The sequence below is a fragment of the Euprymna scolopes genome, chromosome 25 (assembly GCF_053919585.1).
Source record: "Euprymna scolopes isolate OS-2025 chromosome 25, ASM5391958v1, whole genome shotgun sequence".
NCBI classification, from domain to species: Eukaryota; Metazoa; Mollusca; class Cephalopoda; order Sepiida; family Sepiolidae; genus Euprymna; species Euprymna scolopes.
In genome coordinates this window covers 52,024,626-52,051,494 of record NC_136506.1, presented here as the reverse complement: position 1 = coordinate 52,051,494, position 26,869 = coordinate 52,024,626, and the positions used below count along the sequence as shown (strand labels likewise).

General features: G+C 33.7%; 1 protein-coding gene across 1 annotated transcript in view; it reads left to right on the top strand.

Moving 5' to 3' along the window:
- LOC145247349 (integrin beta-1-B-like) overlaps window positions 1–26,869 on the top strand; it is a 256,575-nt gene that overhangs the window by 185,281 nt on the left and 44,425 nt on the right. Inside the window, exons 13-19 of the mRNA XM_080109024.1 lie at window positions 358–543; window positions 979–1,055; window positions 5,457–5,508; window positions 19,728–19,883; window positions 23,727–23,869; window positions 25,826–25,983; window positions 26,513–26,622. Coding sequence (XP_079965150.1) covers window positions 358–543; window positions 979–1,055; window positions 5,457–5,508; window positions 19,728–19,883; window positions 23,727–23,869; window positions 25,826–25,983; window positions 26,513–26,622 — 882 coding nt within the window. The remainder of the gene's footprint in view (window positions 1–357; window positions 544–978; window positions 1,056–5,456; window positions 5,509–19,727; window positions 19,884–23,726; window positions 23,870–25,825; window positions 25,984–26,512; window positions 26,623–26,869) is intronic.

Here is a 26,869-nt window from a genome sequence, read left to right as displayed (position 1 = left end):
TGTTAAACAACAATGCCGTTGTCTAATCTTTCTTCTGTGCATTGTTGCAGAACATGGAGTCAGAAGAACCGTTGCTCTCAAGTAAAACTTTATAATTGTTATGGATAACCAATCACCTAAACCTCATTATGTCCAATCATTATAATGCCATTAAATTATTTTGTATTAAAATAATTGATTCAATTATTTTGATAATGTGCACCAACTATTATCATTTAAATAATTATTAATGCAAATAATTAATGTAAAAAAAAATATCACAAAAATTAAAACAAAAATTTTTCATGCTTGTTTGCCATCAAATGTTTTCCTCATTTATTTTATCATCTCTAATTGAACTTGATGATTTTCTTTCAGGATTATCCATCCATTAGTCAAATCCAATCAAAAATTAGTGACAAAAAGATTCATGTCATATTTGCTGTTAACGAAACCTACTTGGCAACCTATGAACACCTTTCTAGCTTCTTTATTGGCTCCTCAGCTACGGCACTCAAGAACAACTCGGCTAATATTCTTCAAGTTATTCAGTCAAATTATGATGTAAGTAAATAAAACAAAAATTCGGTAAAAAAATGCATGAATTCAAAATTGTCAATTTCTATGTCAAATTTTGTCTATTTGTACATATAGACTTACTTTCCTTGTTAGGAGAGAAAAAGATATGAAATTTCACACATTGATTTAACTTGTAACGTTTTTATTAAGATTTTATAACATTTAAAAATTAAAAAATGCTTCTATATTTTTGTAATTTAAAATAGATGTGAGTATCGTTTCTTATAATCTTTAATAAATCACTAATATAATTTCTGATTACTCTTTCATTGTACACATTTTTATTGTTTATCAACATATTTCATAACTTATGTCACTATGTCTCAACAAGATTATTCCCAATCATTAACTAACGATCTGCATATTCCAGTTTGTTTATCGTTTCAATATTCTATGTTTCGTTTCTTTCACTTCTCGTAGGCAATCTCTCATAAAGTTGAACTAAAAACAGAACACAGTGAAAATATCACAGTAAAATTTGAGAGTCAGTGTTATGGGTGAGTATCAAACAGTTTATGTTTAATTACATGAAAATATGAACACTCAAAATCCATGTTACGGAGACTAATATTAATAATAAACAATATAATGAAATCAAATAATATTCCAGGAAATAAATTAAAGACGATTGTGTATATTATAAAGGTTTTTGAAAGGAAATGTTGAAGATGGTGCATGTACTTTTAAAAAAAAACTTAGCAATTTATTTTTTTTAAATCAAAAAATCTAGGACCTGATTTAGGAAGAACCTCATATAATAGTTTGTCCAATCAGAAGTTATTACAAAAAAATCCTAAAAACCGAACGAAGTAGGGAAAAAACTTCTTTCCTTCGACATTGATTTGATCTTCACCTTTGCAGTTGCACACACATTAGCTCTGTAAACAAATATTGCAAAAACTTTTTAAAACCAAACTTTATATATATATATATATATATATATATATATATATAAATTTCCTCAAAACCTCTGGCCTTGATGGAGAGGAGACTAAAACTTGCTGCTATTGATTAAAATAATCTGAAATAACTGCAAGGGGAGATTTGATTCCAAATATTTATCATATGTTATATCTCCTCTCTTTTGAAAATAGAATACGATTATGAAAATCTTTAGTATCAAATGATTCTTATACACTGTGAAATTTACTTTACATATGAAAACCAAAAAGGGGAGATATAACATATGAGAAATATTTGGAATCAAATCTCCCCTTGCAGTTATTTCAGATTATTTGAAACAATAGCAGCAAGTTTTAGTCTCCCCTCCATCGAGGTCAGAGGTTTTGGGGAAATATCGGATAATTTCTAATTCATATGCAAAACTAGGAAAACAAATGAATATGATTGAAATATTGGTAAAGGTGCAGTATCTTTCTACCCAAGAAAAATCCTTTAAAATTACCACTCTTATAGGTTTTCGTGGGTGCTGAAAAAGAAAAAAATAAGTTAAAATCCCAAGAAACAAGTAATTTCAATGATATAGATAAATTATAGTTTCAAAAAGTAGGTGATCATGTTTCTATATTAATTTAACATAAAATAAACACCCACTTTATAACCAAATCTAGCCATAAAGTGGGTGCTCTTTACATGAAATTAATACAGAAAAGTAATCCCCCACTTGTTTAAACAATAATGTGCCTTAAGGGCAAATGTTACATAACCCAGTATACAATCCAGGCCATTAGCTTTCCAAAGAACCTTAATTTATTAGATTCTGATCAAGCCGAGATTTTGAACTGATAAAATTACCAAATAAATGTGGTATATATATATATATATCCACATACAGTACTGTTTCGCAGCTCATCAGTGCAGCTAGACTGGCAACTACTTCAAGCCAGGATTGAAACTCAACCATCTGTACGACAGTCAAGGCTCCTAACCACTACACTATCGGCGGCTGCTTTGTGAGTTGTGAGTTTAACGATATTTTTACATCGTCCAAACTACTTAATGTATTTATTTGCTTCCCCACCAAAGCAAATTAGGCACAAGGCCGTTTTTTAATGTGGAGAGAGAGAGAGAGAGAGAGGGAGAGGGAGGGGGAGGGAAAAGGGGACCAGCTCCCGATGGGTGGGAAATGGGAGCTGGATAGTGACAATTGGTATGAAGGGTTGCCCCTACATTGACCAAGGTCTGATATGTGGGGTTACCCCTACATATATGGCCACCGAGCAAATTAGGCACAAGGCCAATTTTTAATGTGAAGAGTGAAGGGGAAATGGGGACCAACTCCCCGGGGAGTAGGGGAGCTGGATAGTTACAATTGGTATGAAGGGTTGCCCCTACATTGACCAAGGTCTTATCTGTGAGGGTCGCCCCCACGTATGGTCTTTGCTTGCAGTATCTGCTGGAACAGATACTACACTTTGATGTATTTATTTGCTCCCCCACTGAGCAAATTAGGCACAAGGCCGATTTTTAATGTGAGGAGTGAAGACGAAATGGGGACCAACTCCCCGGGGAGTAGGGGAGCTGGATAGTGACAATTGGTATGAAGGGTTGCCCCTACATTGACCAAGGTCTTATATGTGGGGTCGCCCCCACATCTGGTCTTTGCTTGCAGTATCTGCCAGAGCAGATACTACACTTTGATCTTGTTTATATATTTTATTGCTTTTAAAAATTTTGAAAATACAATTAAGTAAAAAACAAAAGATTTTTAAACAACAAAATTAGGCACAAGGCCCTACAAGAAATTGGGGAGGGGAAGGGTTCAGGGTCTTTGTGACTACAGTGATTAAAAGTAATAAATGTAGACTTTGGAGTCTTACTCTTGACTGGCAACATTTACCAAAATACCTCATTCACTCTATGGATCTTAATCTAACTAATGAATCCCCAGCGTTTAAGAGTCAAAAACATATTTACAATTTATAAACAGTTGTCCGTGTGTTTGTGTATGCATTTTTTTTTTTTTTAAATTTTGTGTGTGTGTGCATGTGTGAAAAAATAAAATTCAAACACTTTGATCTTGGCCCGAAGGCCAAGAACAAACTACTTAAGCTCGATTTGTTTACACAAAGAGCATCGCTTAATACGCTAATGGTAATTCGTGTATCAATTTTCAATATACTCAACTCAAGATATATATATATATATATATATATATATATATATATATTTGTAGTCATCGACATACAGTCCTGTTTCTTTGTATCACAACTCATCAGTGCTGCTAGACTAACGTTGACAGTCGGCAGTTCTCCCACTCGACCACAGAAGCGACGCCCGCAAATAACTCGTCGGTATGTCTATTTAAATGTCTATATATATATATATATATATATATATATATATATATATATATATATATATATATATATATATATGGAGATATCTATGCTCGTAGTCAAATTGAATATTGAAATACTGATATTTTGGTTCTATGGGACGAAGCTACATGAAAATTTGCAGGCTTTTTGAAGATTATAATACTAATCTATGGTTAAAATTTTATTACAATTGGTAAAAAAGAACCTATATTTTCAAACCAATAAAGTTTGTCCAAATTTGCCTACATTTGTATATATATATATATATATGTAGTGTCCTAACAGGCCAGCTTAAATTGGCTGCTTCGGTTGTCTTCTCCTGTGTTTGTGCTTTGTTACTTTTATACATTGTTCATTCGTCTGTTCTATATTTTCTGAGTTTTGAAAGAGACTCTGCCATCCCCTCTTGTTTGGCAAAATATATCAGACCCAGAGGACCTTCTTCGTTCTTTTTCCTTAATTATTTTTTTCTTTGTTTCATGAGCGTCTTACGTAGTCCCAACGTGGCCCCTGATCATAATAAAAATAGGCCACTAATATATATATATATATATATATATATATATATATATATATATATATATATATATATATATATATATATATATATATATGAGCAAACAGTTAATAAAATATGTTAAAAAACACTTTGAAATAAGTTAAAAACATATTTAATCTGAAAAGGAAACACTAGATAAATGGATAGTCCTAAAATTACTAAAAAATAAATCCCTAGATTCCAATTTTGATGAGTGAGGGCGAAACATGTCAATTGACTCGTTTTGATTTTTTTTTTCCTCTATTTCCCTACTTTTATTTTTTAGTCACTATCCATTTTCCTTTTTTCCTCGTTTTTTTTTTTTTTTTAATATAAAATGAATTCCGAAGGAATACATCTTCCTTTCATGATTGCCTTAATAAATTTTTGTACCTCCAAGAAAATTTTTCTCATTCTTTTTTGTGCTATTTATATAGTCTTCTATACAGACCAGCCCTCTTCCATCTTTCCTTTTCACATATAGTCTGTCAGTATCATCCTTTGCGTATAGTGCATTGTGCATGGTCATGAGTTTCCTGTTCTTCTGGTCGAGATTCCTTAGTTCTTCTTTGGTCAAACTTATAAATGGTCCAAAGTAATATTGGATCTTACAAATAACGTAGAGATATCTACCGGTCATTGGGGATACCAGTATGTGGGACGATTTCCCATAAAATTATGTGATTTGAAAATTGAATTGAATTTTATTTACTTGATTTATATTAATATTTTTTGTTAAATAAATACTCTTATTGATGGAAAACGCACTGAAATGTGAATGCATTTAAAAATAAAATATATGTTTAATGTTTATCTCCCAAATAAAATAGGAAATCAAAAGAAAAAAAATAAGAAAATTAATTTTCTTTCTATTTTTCCAAATTTTAAAATATTTTTTTAAAATCCTGACATAAATTATAAATATTTCCATTAGTATAAAAAGTTTTGTCTATTATTAAAAATAAATATTATTTACATTTTTCATAAAATTATCAATGAAATTAAAATCTTTTTACTTCTAGAAATATAAAGTTTAAATATTCAATCTTCATTTAATTCATTATTTTGTTCATTTCCAGTGATACCATGATGGAAACGAATGTTTGTGATAAACTTGTTCCAAATAAAAAGGTAATCGTATTTCAATTATGCAAATATGGAAATAAAAAACTTATCGTTGGATTATTCAAGACAAGTGGTCAAGAATGAAGAAGTTTGTCATACACCTGGCAAAAACAATGGAAATCACAAGAAAAAACTTCCATAAAACAGTCAGAATATTATTACCTATTATTTCTAGGTTGATATTTAAAAGATGGATATTTACAAACACATTGAAACTGAAATATAAGAGTCTCTCTCTCTCTCTCTCTCTCTCTCTCTCTCTCTCTATATATATATATATATATATATATATATATATATATATATGAATGTATGCATTTCTAATATGAAAGATGACACTGATATAATAGAGGCATGTTGAGAAACTAGCTCATTCCGGTAATAAGATTGGCCACATCATGCAACAGAATCTGAAGATCTGTAAAACGTTTAACATCGAATGCAGCAGCAAATCCTAGAAACATATACAAGAAAGAACAATTGCAAATAACATGTCTCCAATGATGCTGAGTTCAATAGAGCTGAAAAGGAAAAGATAACTAAAAACCAAGGTCTTTTGTATGACATGAGAAAAAATTAGAATCTTGGGAAGATCTCCATCATTCCAGTAATAATAAGAGCAACTGGACTCATGAAAAAAAATTTCAAAAACTACCAGGCAAATATAACCGATGAGCCAAGTGCAGGAGAGATTAAATAATTGCACTTAAACGGATAGTCTGAATTTTAAAAAGATCTCTTAGTTGGAATATATAAGACAGTGAGTGAATGTTGGGTATCCTCAGCTTGAACAAACTGATCAGAGAATTGAAAAAAAATATATATATATATATATATATATATATATATATATAATTTTTTAATCTATGATATATATATATATATATATATATATATATATATATATATATATCATAGATTTTAGAACTAAGTATTAACAAGTTTTTTTATTCCTACAGACACTAGTGCTTCATGTTTACAAAATCATCAGTGTAGGAAGTGATAATTACTGCTGGTGGGAAGATCCAAACCCAGTTACCAAGTCACCCTTGATTTTCTAGGTTTGCATCTTACCTCAAGGCCGCAGAAATTGACACAACACAATAATTGAAGGAACTTGAATACCTATAAATGTGAATCGGTGGATATGCATAGTAAACAGTCATGAGAGTATTCAGTGACCGGAAGTCAGAATGTTACATTCCCTAAAGAGTGCTCAACTTTGATTCTTAAAGGGCCTTATAATTATAATGTTAAAAAATAAATATTACCTGTTATTTTTATACCGACAGAAACGAGTTTGAATTGTTCAACAATGATCAGTGTAGAAAGTGATAATTACTGCTGGTTGGGAAATTCAAACCCACTCACCCTTTGACTCCGTAGGCTAGCATCTTATCTCCAGGCACCAATTTATATATATATATATATATATATATATATATATATATATATATATATATATATATATATATATATATATATATAGTGATGATCATATTTATTGGCACGGTAAAATAAAAGTTAAATTTTGTCTAATAAATTCTAAAAAAGGGATTAAATTAAAGAAAATAACAAAGTATATTATGTATTTTTAACTGGTCTTTCCGATGCAGCAATCGGATTTTAGAAAAAATAAATAACAAAGGAACAACAAACATAATTGCAAAAAACCCTTGTTCAAAATTATTGGCACGATTTATTTAATAATCAATTGTATAGCCTTTGGCCTTGATTACCTTCCTCAGTCGCTTTTCATAGTTTACAACCAAGTTGTTGCACTCTTCAGTAGTAATTTTAGCCCACTCTTCCTGACAATAATCCTCCAATTGAATAAGATTCTTAGGCTTCCTTTGCATTACCCTCAATTTTAATGTTCTCCATAAATTTTCAATTGGATTAAGGTCTGGGCTTTGTGATGGCCACTCCAAAACATTAATATGATTGTCCTCAAGCCATTTCTTAGTCAGTTTAGCCGAATGCTTTGGGTCATTATCTTGCATGAACCACCAACGACGACCAAGTGAGAGCTCTTTAGCAGAGTCTTTCAGGTTTTCATCCAATATTTTAACATAATCTTCCTTTTTTATGCTACCTGTGACCTTAACAAGTCGCCCTGGTCCAGAGGCAGCAAAGGATCCCCAAAACATCAAACTGCCTCCACCGTGCTTCACTGTGGGTATGGTGTTCTTAGGCAGGAAAGCTTCGCCAGATTTTCTGTAAATATAAGACACTTTATTATGGCCAAATAACTCTATTTTCGTTTCGTCAGTCCATAGAACACGTTTCCAGAATGCAACATCTTTATCAATATGACGTTTTGCAAAGGCTAGCCTTGCTTTCAGGTGCATAGGCTTCAATAAGGGAGTCTTTCTCGGACGACATGCTTTTAAACCAGCTCTCTTCAAAACTCTACCAACTGTATGTCGAGATACATTCACTCCAGAGGTGCTCTGTTCATCAACAATCTCCCCAACAGAGATCCTTGGGTTTTGTTTTACTTGTCAAACAATTTTCCGTTCATCTCTTAGGGAAAGAATCCTTTTTCTCCCTCTACCCTCTAAACTCATAACGTGGCCTTGCGATTTGAACTTGTTTATTATGGCTCTAACAGTGGATTTGGGAAGGTTTAGCTTCTTTGAAATCTTATCATAGCCCTCCCCATTGGTATGGCATGCTACAACAAGCTTCCTGACGTCTTCGCTGTGTTCCTTAGTTTTAACCATGGCGATTGAAAATTATAATTTAGTCACTTATAATAGTTTAAATAAATCGCTATCTAAAAATTATCTGAAAAAAATTATTCACTGAATTAGCGTTAAACAAGCATAATATGGCTATAAAAAAGTTCAGAAAGCACGTAAACCAGAAATTGATTGATATTATACTGATACTAAAAGAAAAACAAAGCCGTGCCAATAATTTTGAACAAGGGTTTTTTGCAATTATGTTTGTTGTTCCTTTGTTATTTATTTTTTTCTAAAATCCGATTGCTGCATCGGAAAGGCCAGTTAAAAATACATAATATAATTTGTTATTTTCTTTAATTTAATCCGTTTTTTAGAATTTATTAGACAAAATTTAACTTTTATTTTACCGTGCCAATAAATATGATCATCACTGTATATATATATATATATATTACAGAAGCTCAAATGAAATCAACATGAGACTGTCAGTTTCAAGTTGGTGTAAATTCAAAATCAGCAGAGCTCACCGACAATCTGCAGTCACGGATGAGAGATTCACATGATCTTGAGATGATCATCTTGTGGAACATCAGTTATTATGCTCTTATTTTTATTAGGTTGAGAAGAAAGTTCTTGCGGAATTTTAAATTTTGATTTCAAATGATGTGTTTCCAAATAAGTTTTTGTTATAATAACTTTACTTTAAAGAGCGTTTTTTGCTCTATCTAATCGTTTAACTTACAGTTGTTTTAAAACAATTACGCTTAAGCATTTGGTTGATGAATGCACAGCAGAATTGTAGTTTAAGAAATTTCGTGGTAGCAATGTGAGTCTTGAAATGATGAGCATAGTAGTCGGCCATCAGATGTTGACAACGATCAATTAAAAGCCTTAGTCGAAGCCAATTGATGCACAACTGTTCGAGAACTTGCTTCTGAATTAGATGTACTGTATACGACGATTTTAAAACACTTGAGAGAAATTAGAAAGACAAAAACATTTGATAAATGTGTGCCTCATGAATTGAATGACAACCAAAAGAAATACCGTTATGAAGTGTGATCTTCCCTTCATTTATGCAACAAGAATGACTCGTTTCTCAACCGGGTTGTGACTTGTGATAAAAAGTGGGTTCTTCATGATAACCAGTGACGCTCAGCTCAGTGGTTAGACGCCAATGAAACTCCACAACACTTCCTGAAGCCAGAGTTCCACCAAAAGAAGGTCATGCTGACTGTTTGATGATCTGCGACTGGTCACATCATCTACAGTTTTGGATGCAAGCGATTTATGGCAGTGAAGTATTGCCAACAAATGGATGAAATGCATCAGAAACCATCATGGCTTCGACAGAAACTTCGACAACAACACCCAGCATTAGTCAACAAAAAAAGCCCAATTCTCCTCCATGACACTGCACGACCGCACGTTGCTAAACCGACTCTGCAGAAAGTGAACAGATTAGGTTATGAAACTCTGCTTCATCTGCCATGCTCTCCAGACTTCACACTTACCGACTACCACTTTCTCAAGCGTCTGAACAATTTTCTGTGTGAGAAATGCTTAAGAAACGCCTTCAGGACGCCACCAGAATGTAAGATTTTTAGGTTACTAGCATAAATACACGTGTTTTGCGTGTGTGTTGAGTCTGATTGTGCTTATTTCAATCAATATTTTATTTTTTGAGTCAAAATATGTTTATTTAAGTTTAAAAGGTAAAAAGAACTTTCTTGTCAACCTAATAATTTATTGAGAATTTTGAAATAATCCAACACTTTATTAGATTTCTTCTTTATACTAATCTAACCAATGACTATAGCCTACAGGGATGAAACGTGGACGCCTCTGTATAGGTTAATTGCCATAAATATATTTTCATACCTTATTACTAAGTTCTACTAGTGTATTAGGCGCTGTTGATACTAAAACCTATGAAATATATATTTCCTTATAATATTATATGTGTATACATGAGAATTCTTTTATACATATTAATAATACTGATAATATATATATATATATATATATTATAATAATATCTTCTTCCTGCATGTTTGTTTGTTCACAATTTGATTAATATGTACAAAAGGTACACTGTTTCCGAAAATAGACGTTTACACACTTTCATTCCAGCATAATTTCTAATATATAAACTATTTATTCAAAGAAAATCTACATTCAATAACGGCATTTGCATATTACATTAAAGAAAATCTATTTTAATAATTAGCTTCATGTTATTAATTGTTTGCAGTAATAGAATTGTTTCAATTGTTCTATTTAGAAACATTATTTAAAGTTTATTTATTTATTTTTAATATAATTTATTTTCAATTATTATAAACCAACACTTTAAAAACAGGAGTAAGTTTATTTATTTAAGCTGTAAGAGTTATTTCCCCTTTAAGTTATGAGAGACATTTCCCTTTTCATAGACAAAAATGTATGTTTTATACTTCCATAAACACAACACGTGGTCCACTTTCAAGAAAATCGTAAAAAGTTAGGATATTTGGTGTATCTTAAATAGTATGTGACTAAACCCTCTGCCCATTAATACTTTTCTATCAGGCAACACAGGATATATACAGGGAGTATATATATATATATATATATATATATATATATATATATATATATATATATATATATATATATATTCATTCATTCATTTTCGCTTTATAAACATTCTGCTAATCTGGGGGTCACTTTTAGCATTCAAGAAAAATATGTTGAATGCAAAAAAAAGAAAAAATATCGTTATAAATTTTAAGACATCTTTTTAATAATTAAGATAATTTTTGACTGCTCATGCTAGCTTTGAACTTTATTTAGGGTAAGAATCAAAGTGGAGAATTTATTCCTTGGAAGAGAAGAAATTTTAGATTGAGGTAATTATAATATATATATATATATATATATATATATATATATATATATATATATATATATATATATATATATATATATATATATATATATATGCTCCAATCCAGATCAGTCCAATTTTGGGAGTTGAAATTTTCTCCTTAAAAAGACCTTGTGTCTACCTTTGATTTTGTGGAGAGACAAAGATCTTGTATAAAATTTCACAGAACTTTGTTCCAGATAAACATAATTATGAAGAATTATCTCCCTTGAATTATGAAGAATTACCTCTCTTGAATCGTGAAGAATTATCTCCCTTAAAATTTACTTAAGATATATTGGAAAATATACGACATAATCACGCTAACACACTGGTTCCTGTTAGATCACGGAAGTTAGACATCATTGAGTCTGGTCAGTATTAAAATGGGTGACTATTTGGGAATACCAGGTACTGTCTGTACTCTCCGTTTATCCTGGCATTGTTACAGTCGTCCTAGAATCAGGCAGTGCAGATTATACCATGCTTGCTTCACAATTTCACATGCAGGTATTCCTGCGAAGAGGTATCCATTGTCTCTTGAGAGAGAACGGAGGGCTTTATAGAGGAAAGTCATTTCTGAATATGTGTGTGCACAACAGTTAGAAATTAGAGAAATACATTTACAAACTTTACATCATTTCGTGTAGTGTGACTCAGCCCTGCTTATAAAAGAAAATCTCAGTAATGTTCGTTCCATTAAGGTCACCAAGGAGGAAATTAATGTAGGGAGGGGGTGGTAAAATAAGCCTTTTACATATTTATCGGTTTGGTGGTAGAAAATGTCACTGCTGAAGCCAGCTTTATTTTGCGGTTTTTCTTTTTTTCGTTCTTTACTATATTGAACCAGTCGCAACTAAGAGAGAGAAAGAGAAAGAAAGAATAAACCTTTTAAATCAACAGATTGTTCTACATGCTTCTATTTTTTAAATTGATATCTCCCTCCTGGGTAACGTCAGATGACCCTGCAAGTATTCACATATTTGATTGATGGCAATTGATATTTTACCTTTGAATAAAAAAATATATATTTATTTTTAATATATTTATATTTTTGTGTTTGTGTATTTTTTAGTAATTAAGTGTATACATTTTATCATTTTCCAACATAATTAGATTTTGCTCATGGTACTTGTACATTTCGGCACTGTTTTGTGAATAATCTGATGTTTAATGCAAAAAAAGTCTTAAAATTATTGATATTTTCAACATATTAATGACTTAAGCATATTAATGACTTGAACATGTTGATCATATGAATATGTTAATGACTGTAATATGTTAATGACTTGAATATATTATTAACTTGGATGTGCTAATCACTGGAATATGCTGACATGAATATGTTAATAATTAGAATATAATAAGTATTCTACTTATTATAAATTCAATTGACCTGTCTAGGGGAACGTATGGGAGTAGGTTCCCCTCTCATTAACTGAAATAAAAAAGAATTATTAAAATAATTTTTTTTTATGCTTATCAGAATTCAGCTGGCAAAATTAACATATGTAATTCTTCAGCAAATCAACTTATTTCCTCGAGTCATTCCCGTGTTCATTTGAATGGAAATTGTCTACGCCTTTTGCAAACATTCAACGCTAAGCAGCACATTTATTAGTATGACTATTTGAAAGTATACTAAAATGGAATGACGTTGGCAGCATTTTGGAAAAAGAATGTGGGCAGATGTTGATTCCTTTCTAGGGCAATTGCTCTTGATATATCAAAGGCCTTTGATAGGGTATGGCATAAAGGTTTACTCCACAAAATCTCCACATTTCCAACCATGGTATAGCTGGAAATGTCTTTTCTATTATTAAATCATTTATCTCTGATAGGTTCGTAAGTGGTTGATGGGCAGAAATCGGAAGCTCACAGTTCCTCAAGGGTCCATCCTGGGCCCGATTCTCTTCCTGATCTACATCAATAATCTTCCAAATCACATCCTTAGTTCATTCATAGACATTTATGCTGACGACGCCTCTATCTATCACAACACTTAACAAGCCGTAAACGGTGAAGTTCTCTCTGATTCTCTATCCTCTGATCTTGATCATGTGGTGCAATGGGGAAAGAGGTGGCGGGTTAATTTTAATGCATCTAAAATCAAGCTTCTATCTTTACATCCTCATCGCTCTACTCCTCGTCTGGAATCAATTGAAATGAATGGCTCTCGTCTTGGGGAGGCTCCATGTTTTGACAAGCTTCTGGGTCTCACCTTCACTCCTGATCTGAAATGGAACATACATCCGTTGCCAAAGCTGCTGGAAAAATGGTGGGATCGTTCTACCATTCCAGTAGATATCTCACTGCTATTGCAATTCTCTACCTGTATAAGTACACCCAAAGATGGAGTACTGTTGCCACATCTAGGCAGAAGCAGCTTATTCTGTCTTGACGGATTCAAAATAGATTTCGTAGCCTCAAGGGGAATGCCCTGCAACCCCTTTTCTACAAAAAAAGTTGCGAGTGTCTCTCTTAATATTTTCATGGTAAGTGATCGTCTGAACTTTAATCTATGGTCTCTCCTTGACCTGACTTTTATGGAAAACACTTGTCTAGCTAAAACCACTATCAATAATTTCCCTCACCCTTTATCTGTGCCTAAACCTAAATATAGACTCCATGAACAAAGCTTCTTTCTTAGAACTGCACGCCTGTGGAACTCTGTTTCATTTTCCTGCTTTCCAACTGACTACAATATGGTCGTCTTCAACTCCAACATAAACAAGTTCTTGATGAGCCATCCCCTTAAGTAATCCAATTGACCAATTTTCCACTATTAACAATTTTTTTTTTTTTTTTTTTTTTTTTTAATTACATTTTCACCCCAAACAAGGCAAATTGCCACTTTGGTGTAGGGGGCTACTATCAGGGGCAACAACTACTGGGGTACTATGTAGGGATTTGGGCAGCAAGGTGTCGGTTCACGTTACACTTGAACTTCTGCACGTCAGTACTGTTGGGGAAGCAGGGACCTGGAATGGAATTCCAGAGTCTTGCGGTTCTGGGGAAGAAACTATTGGAGTAAAAAGATCTTTTACATCTAGGGACCTCTACAGTGTGGGGGTGGGATCTAGTAGCCTGTCGGGTTTGTCGAGGGTGCTCGCGTCGTGGGGGCACAAGTGATTGCAGTTCATCAGAGCATTCACCACTAAAATACTTGTAGAAAAGGCAGAGGGATGCAACATTTCGTCGATGGGACAGAGGCTGAAGCTTAGATGCCAGTTCAGGGCCTATCAGGTTTGCGACTCTCTTCTGAACCTTGTCAAGGAGCGAGAGATTAGTAGCAGATGCACCAGCCCAGATGTGGCAGCAATACTCCATACATGGGCGAATGGTGGCCTTATAGAGGTACAGGATACTTTCGGGTGTTAGTAGTTTTCTAGCACGGTAGAGAGAGCCCACCTTTCTTGCAGCGGCCCTGGCAATGCCTTCAATGTAATTGTTCCAACTCATGTTTCCTGTGAACGTTAGGCCAAGGAGTTTGAAAGATGGACTCTCAGATAAAGAGTCGTTGGCCATTGCTATTGGTGGTAGAGAGGGTTTCTTGTAATTATTGAATGAAACTAGTTTAGTCTTGGCAGCATTGAACGCGACCAACCACTTTTGTCCCCATTCCACTACAGATTGGAGGTCTTCCTCTAGTGTTTCTGCCATTTCTTTAGAAATGTGTTCATTCGTCTTCCTGTCGTGTCTGCCATAGAGTGTAGTGTCATCAGCATATATACCCATCTCAGAGGCAATGTTGTCGGGGAGGTCATTTATGAATATCAGGAACAATAGAGGTCCAAGGATAGAACCCTGGGGCACTCCCGCATTTATATCATATTGTTTAGATGTGCGACCGTCGAGGACTACCTGGATTTTTCTCTTATCTAAGAAGGATTTAATTATGTTAAGTATTCTACCAGTGATACCGTATGATCTGATTTTACTGAGGAGACCCTCATGCCATACCCTGTCAAAAGCCTTAGATATATCTAGAGCTACCGCTCTGCCTTCCCCCGCTTTGTCCAGTGATTGGTATATACGTTCAGAGATCACGGTGAGGATGTCTGCTGTGGAACGAGCTTGTCTAAATCCATATTGTTTGTCAGTCAGTAGTTTAGCATCTGTAAGATGATGGACTAGAGCATGGTTAATTATGGTCTCAAATATTTTGGCAAAAAGTGGGAGGAGGCTAATGGGGCGATAATTTGTTGGGTCTGTCCTTTCGCCAGAATTCTTGAATACTGGTACAACAGAAGCAGTTTTCCAACAGCCCGGAAAGCAAGCTTCATTAAGACATTTGTTGTAGAGTTTGGAGAGAACTGGAGCTACTTCGGCTGAGCACTTTTTTAATAGCACAGCTGGGATAAGATCGGGTCCACATGTTTTTGAGGTGTCAAGGTTTTTTATGATAGCATGCACCTGAGCAGGGGTGGTTTTCAGATCGTCTAGTGTGGCGTCTGTCCGCATAGGAAAGTCAGGTAGGGGGTGGTTGGAAGGGTCCAGTGTGGAGTTTGAGGCAAACCGACTGGCAAGCATGTTAGCCTTGTCGGTTGCTGAGGAGACAACCTCGTGATTGTTGGTTAGTGGGGGAATTGTTGATTGCCCATTATTTACTACACTGTTGTAGATTTTCCAGAAGTCTCGAGTTCCTAGTTTTTGTGCTTCGATGCGCTTTTTAGTGGTTTCCGTAAATTCTCTCTTAGCTGTCGCTATTTCTTTCTTAACGTTATTTCTAGCTTCTATATACTTCAGTCTGTTTGAACTGGACTTATGTCGGTTAAACCTACGGTATGCATGCTGCTTTTGAGTAATGGCAGTTGCACAAGTCGACGTAAACCATTGGGGAGAGTGGGGCTTACTATAAAATTTCCGCATGGGAACATGCGCTTCGATTGCAGTTTTGAACCAGTCAGTGGTCTCGTTTGCACACTGTTCAGCAGGGAGAGAGAAAATATTTTTCCATGGAGCATCTCTAATTAGTTCCCTGATGGCTTCCCAGTCAGCCTTATTATAATATCTCGTTGTTTTGAGCACTGGCTCTTCAGTTTTGGGTCTAGAGTTTAGGGCGATTTCAACCATTATCACTGCATGATCAGCGTTCCCGAGTGGGCTGTGGGCCTTGGCTATGCAGTCATCGGGAACTGTGGTCAAAAACAGATCTAGAAGTGATGCGTGTTGTTCTTCCTGGTCAGGGAAACGGGTTGGAAACGTAACAATTTGTGATAGGGAGTGAGATATAGCGAAGCTATGGGTTGTGCTGCCCGCTGCATCTGTGTGAGTAGAGAATCCAAGCCAGTTTTTGTGGTGGACATTAAAGTCACCAAACACATGTATTTGTGCGCTAGTGTCGAGGGACAGTGCCGTGTCTATGCTGTCAGATACTTTGTTTATTATGGAGCAGTCCTGAGTCGAGGGAGAGCGGTAGAGAAAATAATAGTAGCTAATACTGTGTTGCACGTTTAGTCTAAAGCACATAAAGGCTTGATCATCTGTTTCTAGGTTTGTTTCTCTAGTCAAGGGAAGGGTATTACGAATGTAAACTCCAAGTCCGTGCATGTGTCTGTCAGAGTCCTTACGGCAGAGTGGGAGATATCCAGGCATGTTAAAGTGGTTAGAGGGAATGGAGGAGTGTAGGTTAGTCTCACTTAGTGCTAAGATATCCGGGGTATTTGTTAAGAGAAATGCTTCAACATCAGCTAAGTTAGTTCTAAGCCCACGGATATTTGTGAATGAGAGCCTCAAGGGAGGAGGCAAGTTGAATTTGTTTGTCCCTAATCCTGGTTTAAGCTTATTTTTAGATTGTACTGTCGTCATATTTTTTAAGAGTTTCGGTAAGGGGGAGCTAAACAAGAGGTTATGCGGAGCTTCAGACATGCATCACAAGTAGACCATCAGCTGACCTTTCTCCAATTAGGATTGTGGCCTCAGGAAAGCCCACCGGGGATGAGTGCAGGGTCCCTTTCCATGCGCGTCATGGCACTGCAAACAACCCGATATTATTCAACTGTTGATGGAGCAGCCGCTCTAAGCGCTACCAAAGAGTTAGGGCTCCTGTACTACCAGTCGGGAACAGCAGCCAGGAACTGTCAATCCGGTACCCTCAACCCTTTAGAAGAAGGTCAACCCAATCTAACCGCTCAGGCATATCTTATACTCAAGCACTCCCAAATGTTCAGTTTTAGGGGTGGGGCATGCTGGGAATGGGGAAGAACGGCGTTCATTGCCCTAGCCAGGAAACAAGATCTACCGCTGGGTGTTTCTGTCGAATCACTGAGATAGTGTCTCTGCGCTTGACTAATAGGCAAAGAAGGAGTATGGAAGCCGGGCGATAGACAGAGCCTATCTACTCCTTAAGCAATTTAGGTTTGCAAACCGGTGAATTTGTTTGAGTCACCAGCTCTAGGAAGGTTGTCATCCAAGACTGAAGAGGCCTCTCTCCCCTTTGGTTTAGTTTCAGAGTTTTCCTTCTCCTAGACGGATGATCTGGGAAGACCTACTGGGTCCGTCAGCCCTGAGAGGGTTTTCTCCGCGCCTAGGTTCTAATCCAGGTATTTCTGCGACCCCGCGTTGTTAGTGTTACTGGGTTAGTTTGTGGGGGATTATATCTACTGATTAGTTACACTCCTCAAAGTGATTTAGGGACATGCTATTTACTTGTTAATGGATAAAGGGGGTGGGTGAAGTTCATGCAGTGTAAGCGTCTATGTTTGTAAGAGGGCTTGTTAGGGAGGAGATAATGTGATTTTAGTCGTACCCTTTTTTTTATTTTATTAATGTTAGCTTAGGTCTAGTATAGTGTTACAGTATGAGTAGGTATTAAGAATTGAGCTACGAGTTGTGCCCGAGCTATTTTAGATGATAGGAGGGTTAAGATGTAAGTGCAATAAAGCATGGATAAGACAGCAAGTATTGAGTCATGCGTAATTAGGTGAATAGATATATATGGGCAGGTTTTCAGTAGGTGCGAATAGAGTTGAAGTTGTAGGTATTTTTTAGTAAGAGTCATGGGGCGTTTTGCATAACAAGGAGTGTCGTTTCAATAACGTAATTAATCGTTGCAAAACTCGAGACAGTTGTGTAGTGCATATCGCTTTGTTTCTGGGTACTTTGGCTGTTAAGTACCTGCCTTTGTGTGCATAGGCTGTTAAGTCCCTTACTGGATAGGAATGAGCTGTAATGCATGCCTTAGAGGTAGAAATGTATAGATGTTTAGTGATGGTTATTAAAACAGTTTGCATGTGAGGGATTAGGGGCTGGAAGTTAGCGATTCAACTACAGATGCGGAGCAATGTGGGAGTTTAGTGGCGGATAGGTTGGAAGGAGTAGATTGTTAGCGTTCAAGAGAAGAGGGGTTATTTATTTACAGATGGATTTCCATTAGGATTTTTGAGTTACAGGTAAGGTTTAGTCTGAAGAAGGGAGGAATTTTTTTTTTTTTTTTTTTTTTTTATGCATGCAGGTAAGACAAACGCAATCGTCTTGGAGGTGATTTCGTAGCTAGCTATTAGGTTTTTCCCTCCCAGTTATAGGGACAGCTAATTCGTTGGGATTTGGAATTGTAGTCATTAAGGTCAGGCGCAGAGTGTTGCATCTATTCAGAAAATTAGCCCTAGTATCACAGCTGGGATTATGTATATTGCAGTTAAAAATATAGTGCCAGTCAAATTATGAGCCACGTGCAGTGGTTTGGTATGGTATGGGTATCATGGAGGACACTTAAATACAAGCAAGCGTACGGTGATTGCATATATTAAGTATACTACTTAAATAAAGTTCTTCTGTCTTCTATAGTAGAAAGAAAGGTGGTCCTAGCTCATCTATATTCTTGCATAGGCTATTCGTTATCGAGTAGAGTTCTTCTGACCATAAAAACGGCTCGCGTGGGACTAAGTGTTAGAGACCATTTTTACGCATATGTAATTAAAATGCATTAAATAAATACATTTAAAGAGAAGTTATACACAGTTGGTAAAAGCAAAAAGAGAAATAAATAAACAAAGTGAATAAATAAATAAAAAATAAATAGAAGAAACGACTCGCATGGAAGCAAAGAGTTAAAGACAATATATGCGCATATAGTTAAAATACATTAGTCAAAATTAAGAAAAAAAAAAAAAAAAAAAAGCAGTTGCCATTTTGGTAATATTAGGATTTGTTAAATTAACTTAGCTTATATTGTTTGCCCATTTTCAAAATTGTCGCGTCTGTCAGCGAGCGAACCCTGTTAGTGTGACGGCTTCACTTCCTTTCCCCGGATTTTATATCTATTTATAGTTTATAGTGCGCACATGTGTATGGTAATTTTACTACATTTTTCCATCGACTACTGTACACTCGTTAACCCTCATCCTCGAGTGGCCTCCTGGCCTTGATATGTGATGACTCCTTTGTAAAAAAAACAAAAGAAAAATATGCTAATGACTTGAACATTTCAATGACTTGAATATTTTAATGACTTGAATATGTAATGTCATTACATTTTTTTAAAACTATCGAAAAAAATTATTTAATAGAAATTATTTTCCAGGCTTGAATTTTAATTTTTATAATGAATAACTGTTATTATTTTTCTTTTTTTGAAAGTAGTTAACTTGATATTTAATTTGAAATAATTATATTTTTTTATGAAGGTTGTTTTTAATGTTACTATTCAAATTGATGAATGCCCATTGAAAGCTTCTAACTGGAAACGGACCATGGAAATTTATCCTGTTGGTTTGGACATGAAAGTCAGTGTTGACATTGACATGATTTGTGAATGTGAATGTAAAGAAACTGCAGACATGGTAAGGGAAAATTTGATACATATATTAGTGATGGGACGATTCCAAAATTTTTCCCCAATTCTAATACAATTATCGATTCTGTTCTAAATTTCCTATTCTGATACTTTTAAAATTTTATAACATTCATTTAAAGATTAGATGCTTTTTAAAAATGTTCAAATGACCATACCCTCCCCCTCGTGTAATGTCCGCATATATTTTGAAAACATAAAAATACACTTATGAGAGTGGCATATATTTTGAAAACATAAAAATACACTTATGAGAGTGGCATATATTTTGAAAACATAAAAATACACTTATGAGAGTGGCATATATTTTGAAAACATAAAAATACACTTATGAGAGTGGCATATATTTTGAAAACATAAAAATACACTTATGAGAGTGGCATATATTTTGAAAACATAAAAATACACTTATGAGAGTGGCATATATTTTGAAAACATAAAAATACACTTATGAGAGTGGCATATATTTTGAAAACATAAAAATACACTTATGAGAGTGGCATATATTTTGAAAACATAAAAATACACTTATGAGAGTGGCATATATTTTGAAAACATAAAAATACACTTATGAGAGTGGCATATATTTTGAAAACATAAAAATACACTTATGAGAGTGGCATATATTTTGAAAACATAAAAATACACTTATGAGAGTGGCATATATTTTGAAAACATAAAAATACACTTATGAGAGTGGCATATATTTTGAAAACATAAAAATACACTTATGAGAGTGGCATATATTTTGAAAACATAAAAATACACTTATGAGAGTGGCATATATTTTGAAAACATAAAAATACACTTATGAGAGTGGCATATATTTTGAAAACATAAAAATACACTTATGAGAGTGGCATATATTTTGAAAACATAAAAATACACTTATGAGAGTGGCATATATTTTGAAAACATAAAAATACACTTATGAGAGTGGCATATATTTTGAAAACATAAAAATACACTTATGAGAGTGGCATATATTTTGAAAACATAAAAATACACTTATGAGAGTGGCATATATTTTGAAAACATAAAAATACACTTATGAGAGTGGCATATATTTTGAAAACATAAAAATACACTTATGAGAGTGGCATATATTTTGAAAACATAAAAATACACTTATGAGAGTGGCATATATTTTGAAAACATAAAAATACACTTATGAGAGTGGCATATATTTTGAAAACATAAAAATACACTTATGAGAGTGGCATATATTTTGAAAACATAAAAATACACTTATGAGAGTGGCATATATTTTGAAAACATAAAAATACACTTATGAGAGTGGCATATATTTTGAAAACATAAAAATACACTTATGAGAGTGGCATATATTACAAGAGTTATTTTCTAATGTTTTACTTGTAATTGATTGAAAATTATGTAACAAGATTTGTTTTTCTTTTCAAATAAATCTCATTTGCATTTGTTTCTTGCTAATGCTATTTGAATTGTTTATTAAAACGAATCGACGTATGTAAAATAAGAAAACAGTTTAGGAACAGAATAGTTAACAAAGCCCCATATTCAGAATGAGTTTAATAATGTTACTAGTTAGAAAACCATTTTTAACTTTGTAACGAATCTCTGTTTACTATTCTATACCTCCCATCTATGAAGAAATGTTCATTTTTTTTCTCACAATTATAAAGATTTGGTCATTTATTAAATTGATTTGCGTTACTGTAAAAAGAAAAACCAGTGGGGAGAATAATACAAGACAATATAACGAATAAGCGTTACAGGGAATGAAGAACACCGAAACTGCATATCTACAAGTTCTACACCCCCTAACATGCACCCCCCCATTGTTTCATCACCGTTCCCCCCAATAAAAAAGTGATACCAAAGGGCCGAGAAGGGTCACTAAGGGCTGAAAGACTGAGGAGCGAGCGCCAACCAGACATCGGCTGGACAAGCGCAAAGAGAACTGGGACCTTGGAGAGGCTGAGTGCCACTAAAATTCCATTATATACCAATGGCCACTACCAGCGAGAAATCAATGGTAAGCGGCTCTTGCGATGATGCAAATTCATTTGCACATGCTATCGAAGGAGGTGAAGAGAGCTGGACGTCTGGGGAGACTTGTTGTCACTCAGCTTCCAGAGAACACCACAGGTTTCCAATCAGATCGTTTGTTGACTTGTGTGAAAGCTCCATGTGAGCCAATAATAATAATAATGATAATAATGATGATGATGTGGCTTGGCCAAACAACATCAACTTAACAGGCAAGAAGGATGAGAAACTACAAAACTATCAGAAACTGAGGTGGAGATTTTGCTAGATTACAGAATAAGAAAACTTCCATTATGCCAATAATCATCGGTGCGCTTGGCTTAATTCCTAATGGTCTTATGAAACAGCTGAACCCCTTGGGAATCAGATACAACATTAGTGTACTCCAGAAGTCAGTTCTGCTTGGGTCAGAAAATATCCTACACCAGGTGCTTTCCATCTAATTAATTTTTTGACTATCTTCACTAACTTTGGTATAAAAGTTCGCTCTTGAGTTAAAAACCGGTGTAAAACATCACACCACTATGAAGTTAATGGAATAATAATAATGGCAAATAGATTAAAACTTTTAGGCAAATCACTACTCCAAAATGAGATTCTACTTCTTTTAGATGATTACGTGAAAGAAAAAAACAAAACAATTATTTTAGAATTTCGAGTAGGAAAGCAATTTTGCACATAAATTTAATGTAAAATTATAAGAATTTCTGGCCCTTTCTAACTTTTTAATCTTGTCTAATCGCTCAAAAATCGAAACAAAATAAAACAACATTTTCGCTCAATTGTTGACATTTATTTGATCTGTTTCTACCAACGTTTGTTTGATTTTCGATTTTAAGCGGTCATCAATGGAAGGAATTATGGACAGTCATTTGTTTTATTTTAATTCCATGTAGTGATTGAACTAAAACACGTTTTAAAATAAGATTAAACACAAATAAACGCATCCAGGTAGAAGAGTTTTGCTTTTGGCAACATTTACTTGGTGCATATTTGTTTTTGCTTTTTTGTTTTGTAACTACTACAGTCACAAATGCCTGAATCTCATTCTTCATTGAGGGGTGGGGACTAAGTTTAAATGTAGATATAATTTCCTTTTTAGGGTTTTCTCTTTAAGTATTTCATCCAAATTTTTGATAAACTTATTGTAAGATTTTTATTTAAATTTTTCACTTGTGTCCAAAAGGAAGAAGCACCATAAACTTGAATTATTTCAAAAGAAGCCAATGACAGACAACAAAATCTTGTCCATAGCATTTTAAATCTTTTAAATCATGTGTGAACGCCCTGAAACGTTTAGCGAATATGTGTGAAAAGGTTTATAAATGAATGTTTACAGTAATGTACCAATAAAAGAAATTAATTAAACTGTGAAAATAATTTTAAATCTGGAAGTGCGATTTATAATCCATTCAGTTGCTTTTATTACGTTGCAAATGTACACCTGCCAACATTTGTGTCTGTTTCATTTTTTTTATTATCAAGAAAAATTAAAGCAATCATTTTGGAATGAAAAATTAGGCACAAAATTTTCCGATTCCATTGTGATAGCCCAACAGTTCCTAGTTTCTGATTCTCGATTCCAATTTTTGTTTTGATTTTTCGTATCTTTTTCTGCTCGGTCATTATTGCAAAAGTGGTAATAAGATGAATTTAAAAAAAATATTTTTTTTTAATGCAATTTTCACTTTTGTGTTTTAATCAGATTTTACTTTGCTTTTAATAAAAAAAAATATTAGCAAATCTGGAATTATTGAAATAATATCTCATGAAAGATGAACGTTTCATTTTCATTGTGCAGTCTGTAAAGAGTCCAAAGTGCAACTACAAAGGTGTTTACACGTGCGGAATTTGTTTATGTGATGAAGGATACGTTGGCAGAAAATGTGAGTGCAGTAAAATTGGCAGCAATTCAACCACCGAACTTGATAAGCAGTGCATACAGTAAGTGGATTTCATCTCATATAATTTATTTCTCCAAAGAACTTTTGATTTCATAAAAAGTTTTATGCTAATTCAATGTTCGATAATTTTGATGATCTTTAAAAAGAAAAGATTTTAGTTTTGTGTAATTATTACCAGGTAAACATCCGCTCGGTTGATTTCTGCTAAGTTGTATGAATGACATCGCTGAAATCACAATTACACAAACACTAAATATTCTAACATGAAACAAACCTGAAAGAACTCAGCATTAATATGACCATCATGAATGACTATCGCATTCAGGAAGCAGAACGTGATAATATCACAAATTATCAGGACCTCAAAAATTGACTTGAAAAAACGTGGTCCCTAAAAGCATAGACAGTATAACGGTTGTGGTAAGGGAAATTGGTCTAATGAAAAGATTTTTTTAAATACCTCAACACAATCCTTGGAAGGTGACGGTATAACAGAGAAAAAAAAAAGAAACAGATAAGTTTCAATCCTTAAAAAAGTTTCAATCCTTAAAAAAGTTTCAACCCTTAAAAAAGTTTCAATCCTTAAAAAAGCTCCAACCCTTAAAAAAGTTTCAATCCTTAAAATAGTTTCAATCCTTAAAAAAGTCTTCAAAAATAAATTCTACTCATCAAGAATTAATTGAACTAAAATAAAACACCATTAGATCATTTTTGTAGAACAATGAAACAATTTCACTTCTAACCTTTCAACAATTGAATTTATTTTCTGCTCTAGACATCATTATTTCATTGTTCTACAAAAATGATCTTTAAATGGTGTTTTATTAACAAATCAAAACAAGAATCATGATGAAGGTCAGTTGTGATATTTATCCTACCTGTGGTTCAGCCGACATGTGCATTGGAAACATCATGGATCTCTCTCCTTGTTGACTGATAAACAACGTTTAGGATTTTCAAAATTCTTCAAATGTAAATGAAAGCGTTCAAATGTGGCCACTAAATGTTTCTTATCGCCATGAGAGTGTAAATATAAATGGAGGCATGCTTGATAGAAATTCAATCATACATTACAAGTTGAGCTTATGGCGATATCATATTGTGACGCGACTTCTCATTAGATCATTAATGTTAAGTAACATTGCAACTGGTCAGCACTTAAACACGTGACCGTTTGAGAAGACTTTATACAGTAAGTCTGAAAGTGAAAGAGACTGTAAGATTATCACTTTGTCTTTCATAACTTTGTAAAAAGGTATGAAATTTTAAAGCCTTGGTAGAGCAACCAGTCTAGCAGAAGGAAAACTACAAAATACCATACACCCTTCTCTGCTTAAAAATGGTTATAGTTTTCTTGCATTTCGCCACTCGATTTAAACACCAGTTGTCAAGAGTAAAGCCGTATGCATATGTGCAACTTTGTTTCACTATAAATTCTCCACAAAGATATTTCTAGACACTAACACCAATAACATAGAGCAGAAACAAAAATTACCAAAAACTCAGCTCTCTGCATCGGATATTAATCCAAATTCTTCTGCTTGCAATGTTGGTATGACTATTAAGAATGTCATCCTCCAAGAACTTGGATATCTATTTTTATCTCCTTTTCAACCTTATTTAAACAACAACGACGACGACGACACAAGATGTTTGATGTTACGTATTGCCGTTACGATATCGATTTCTTTCTTAAAAAGTACGAGATATATTCAGATTTGCACTGTTAAAGCTAAAAAAATAAAGTCCAGCACTTATGGAACATGGACGGAAAATTAAAATAGATATAAGATTAATAGAAATCCACTGTTAAAAAGCACGGTGAAAATGAAATTCAAAAATGAATATTTATTTAAAATATTGCACGATCTTTTAACCGTCATGTTTTAAAATAGAGTTATTTTCAATAGAAAACTTTTACGAATTTAAATTTTCAAATCAATATATACATAATTTCTGTTTTTAATTAATCAAATGTTAACCTTTTTTTTTGCAGACCTGGAAGCAATTCAATTTGCTCTGATCTTGGCCAATGCGAGTGCGGCGTTTGCAAGTGTGACAATATCCAGTCCAATCTGCAACGCTTCTATTCTGGACAATATTGCCAATGTAATGATTATTCTTGCGACATCATCAATGGCCAACTTTGTGGGGGTAAGCACAATAACAATAACAATAACAAGTAAAAGTAAAAGCACAATAACAATAACAAGTAAAAGTAGAAAAACACAGAATGCATAAAGAATGTAAATTTAAACACAACAGTAAAAAAAGAAGAAAAATAATATGAAATCCCAGAAATTTAGAAAATTATTAGTTATTTTTCTCTTTTGAATGCAACGAATATAGAGATCAAAACAAATATAAAGTTACACGTTCATGTAGAATACACAATAATATTGCAACTATTGAACACATTTAACAAAGAGAACATCCTTCCTTATTTTCTCTTGCTTTCACTGAGTTTGTTTCCTTATTTATTATTTGTCATTAAATTGACAATTAATTAAGCGCATATATTTTTTACTTCAATAATTTTGAAATTTAATTCATCATATTTCAATACTTGTTGAATTATTTCTTCTTTTGAACGGTTGCACCTTCTCACCTTGTCCTTTTCCTTGCCCCTTCGAACTTTATCATTGCCACTAAATTTTATTTCTACAAAATCTTTATATTGCAGGTGAAAAACAAGGCACGTGTGATTGTGGAAAATGTACGTGCAAAGAAGGATATGAAGGAGTTAATTGTGGATGCCCAATCAGTAATGACACTTGCATTGCATCAAATGGTGTAAGTGATTTTTGAACAGATCGATAAGATTTTGCTTAGATTTACAAAAAATTATTTGGACAATATTTTAATGCAAAGGTTTTTACACAAATATGATTTACAATCAGTTATATGTGGTGATTTTTAAATGATTTTGTTTGTCATTTTTCTTTTGAAATCTTTCCTTTTAACTACGTTCTAAAGAACTGAACTCCAATGTTTGGTCCCTTCTTCTAAGACATTCACAACAAGAACTCGTCTTTTGTTT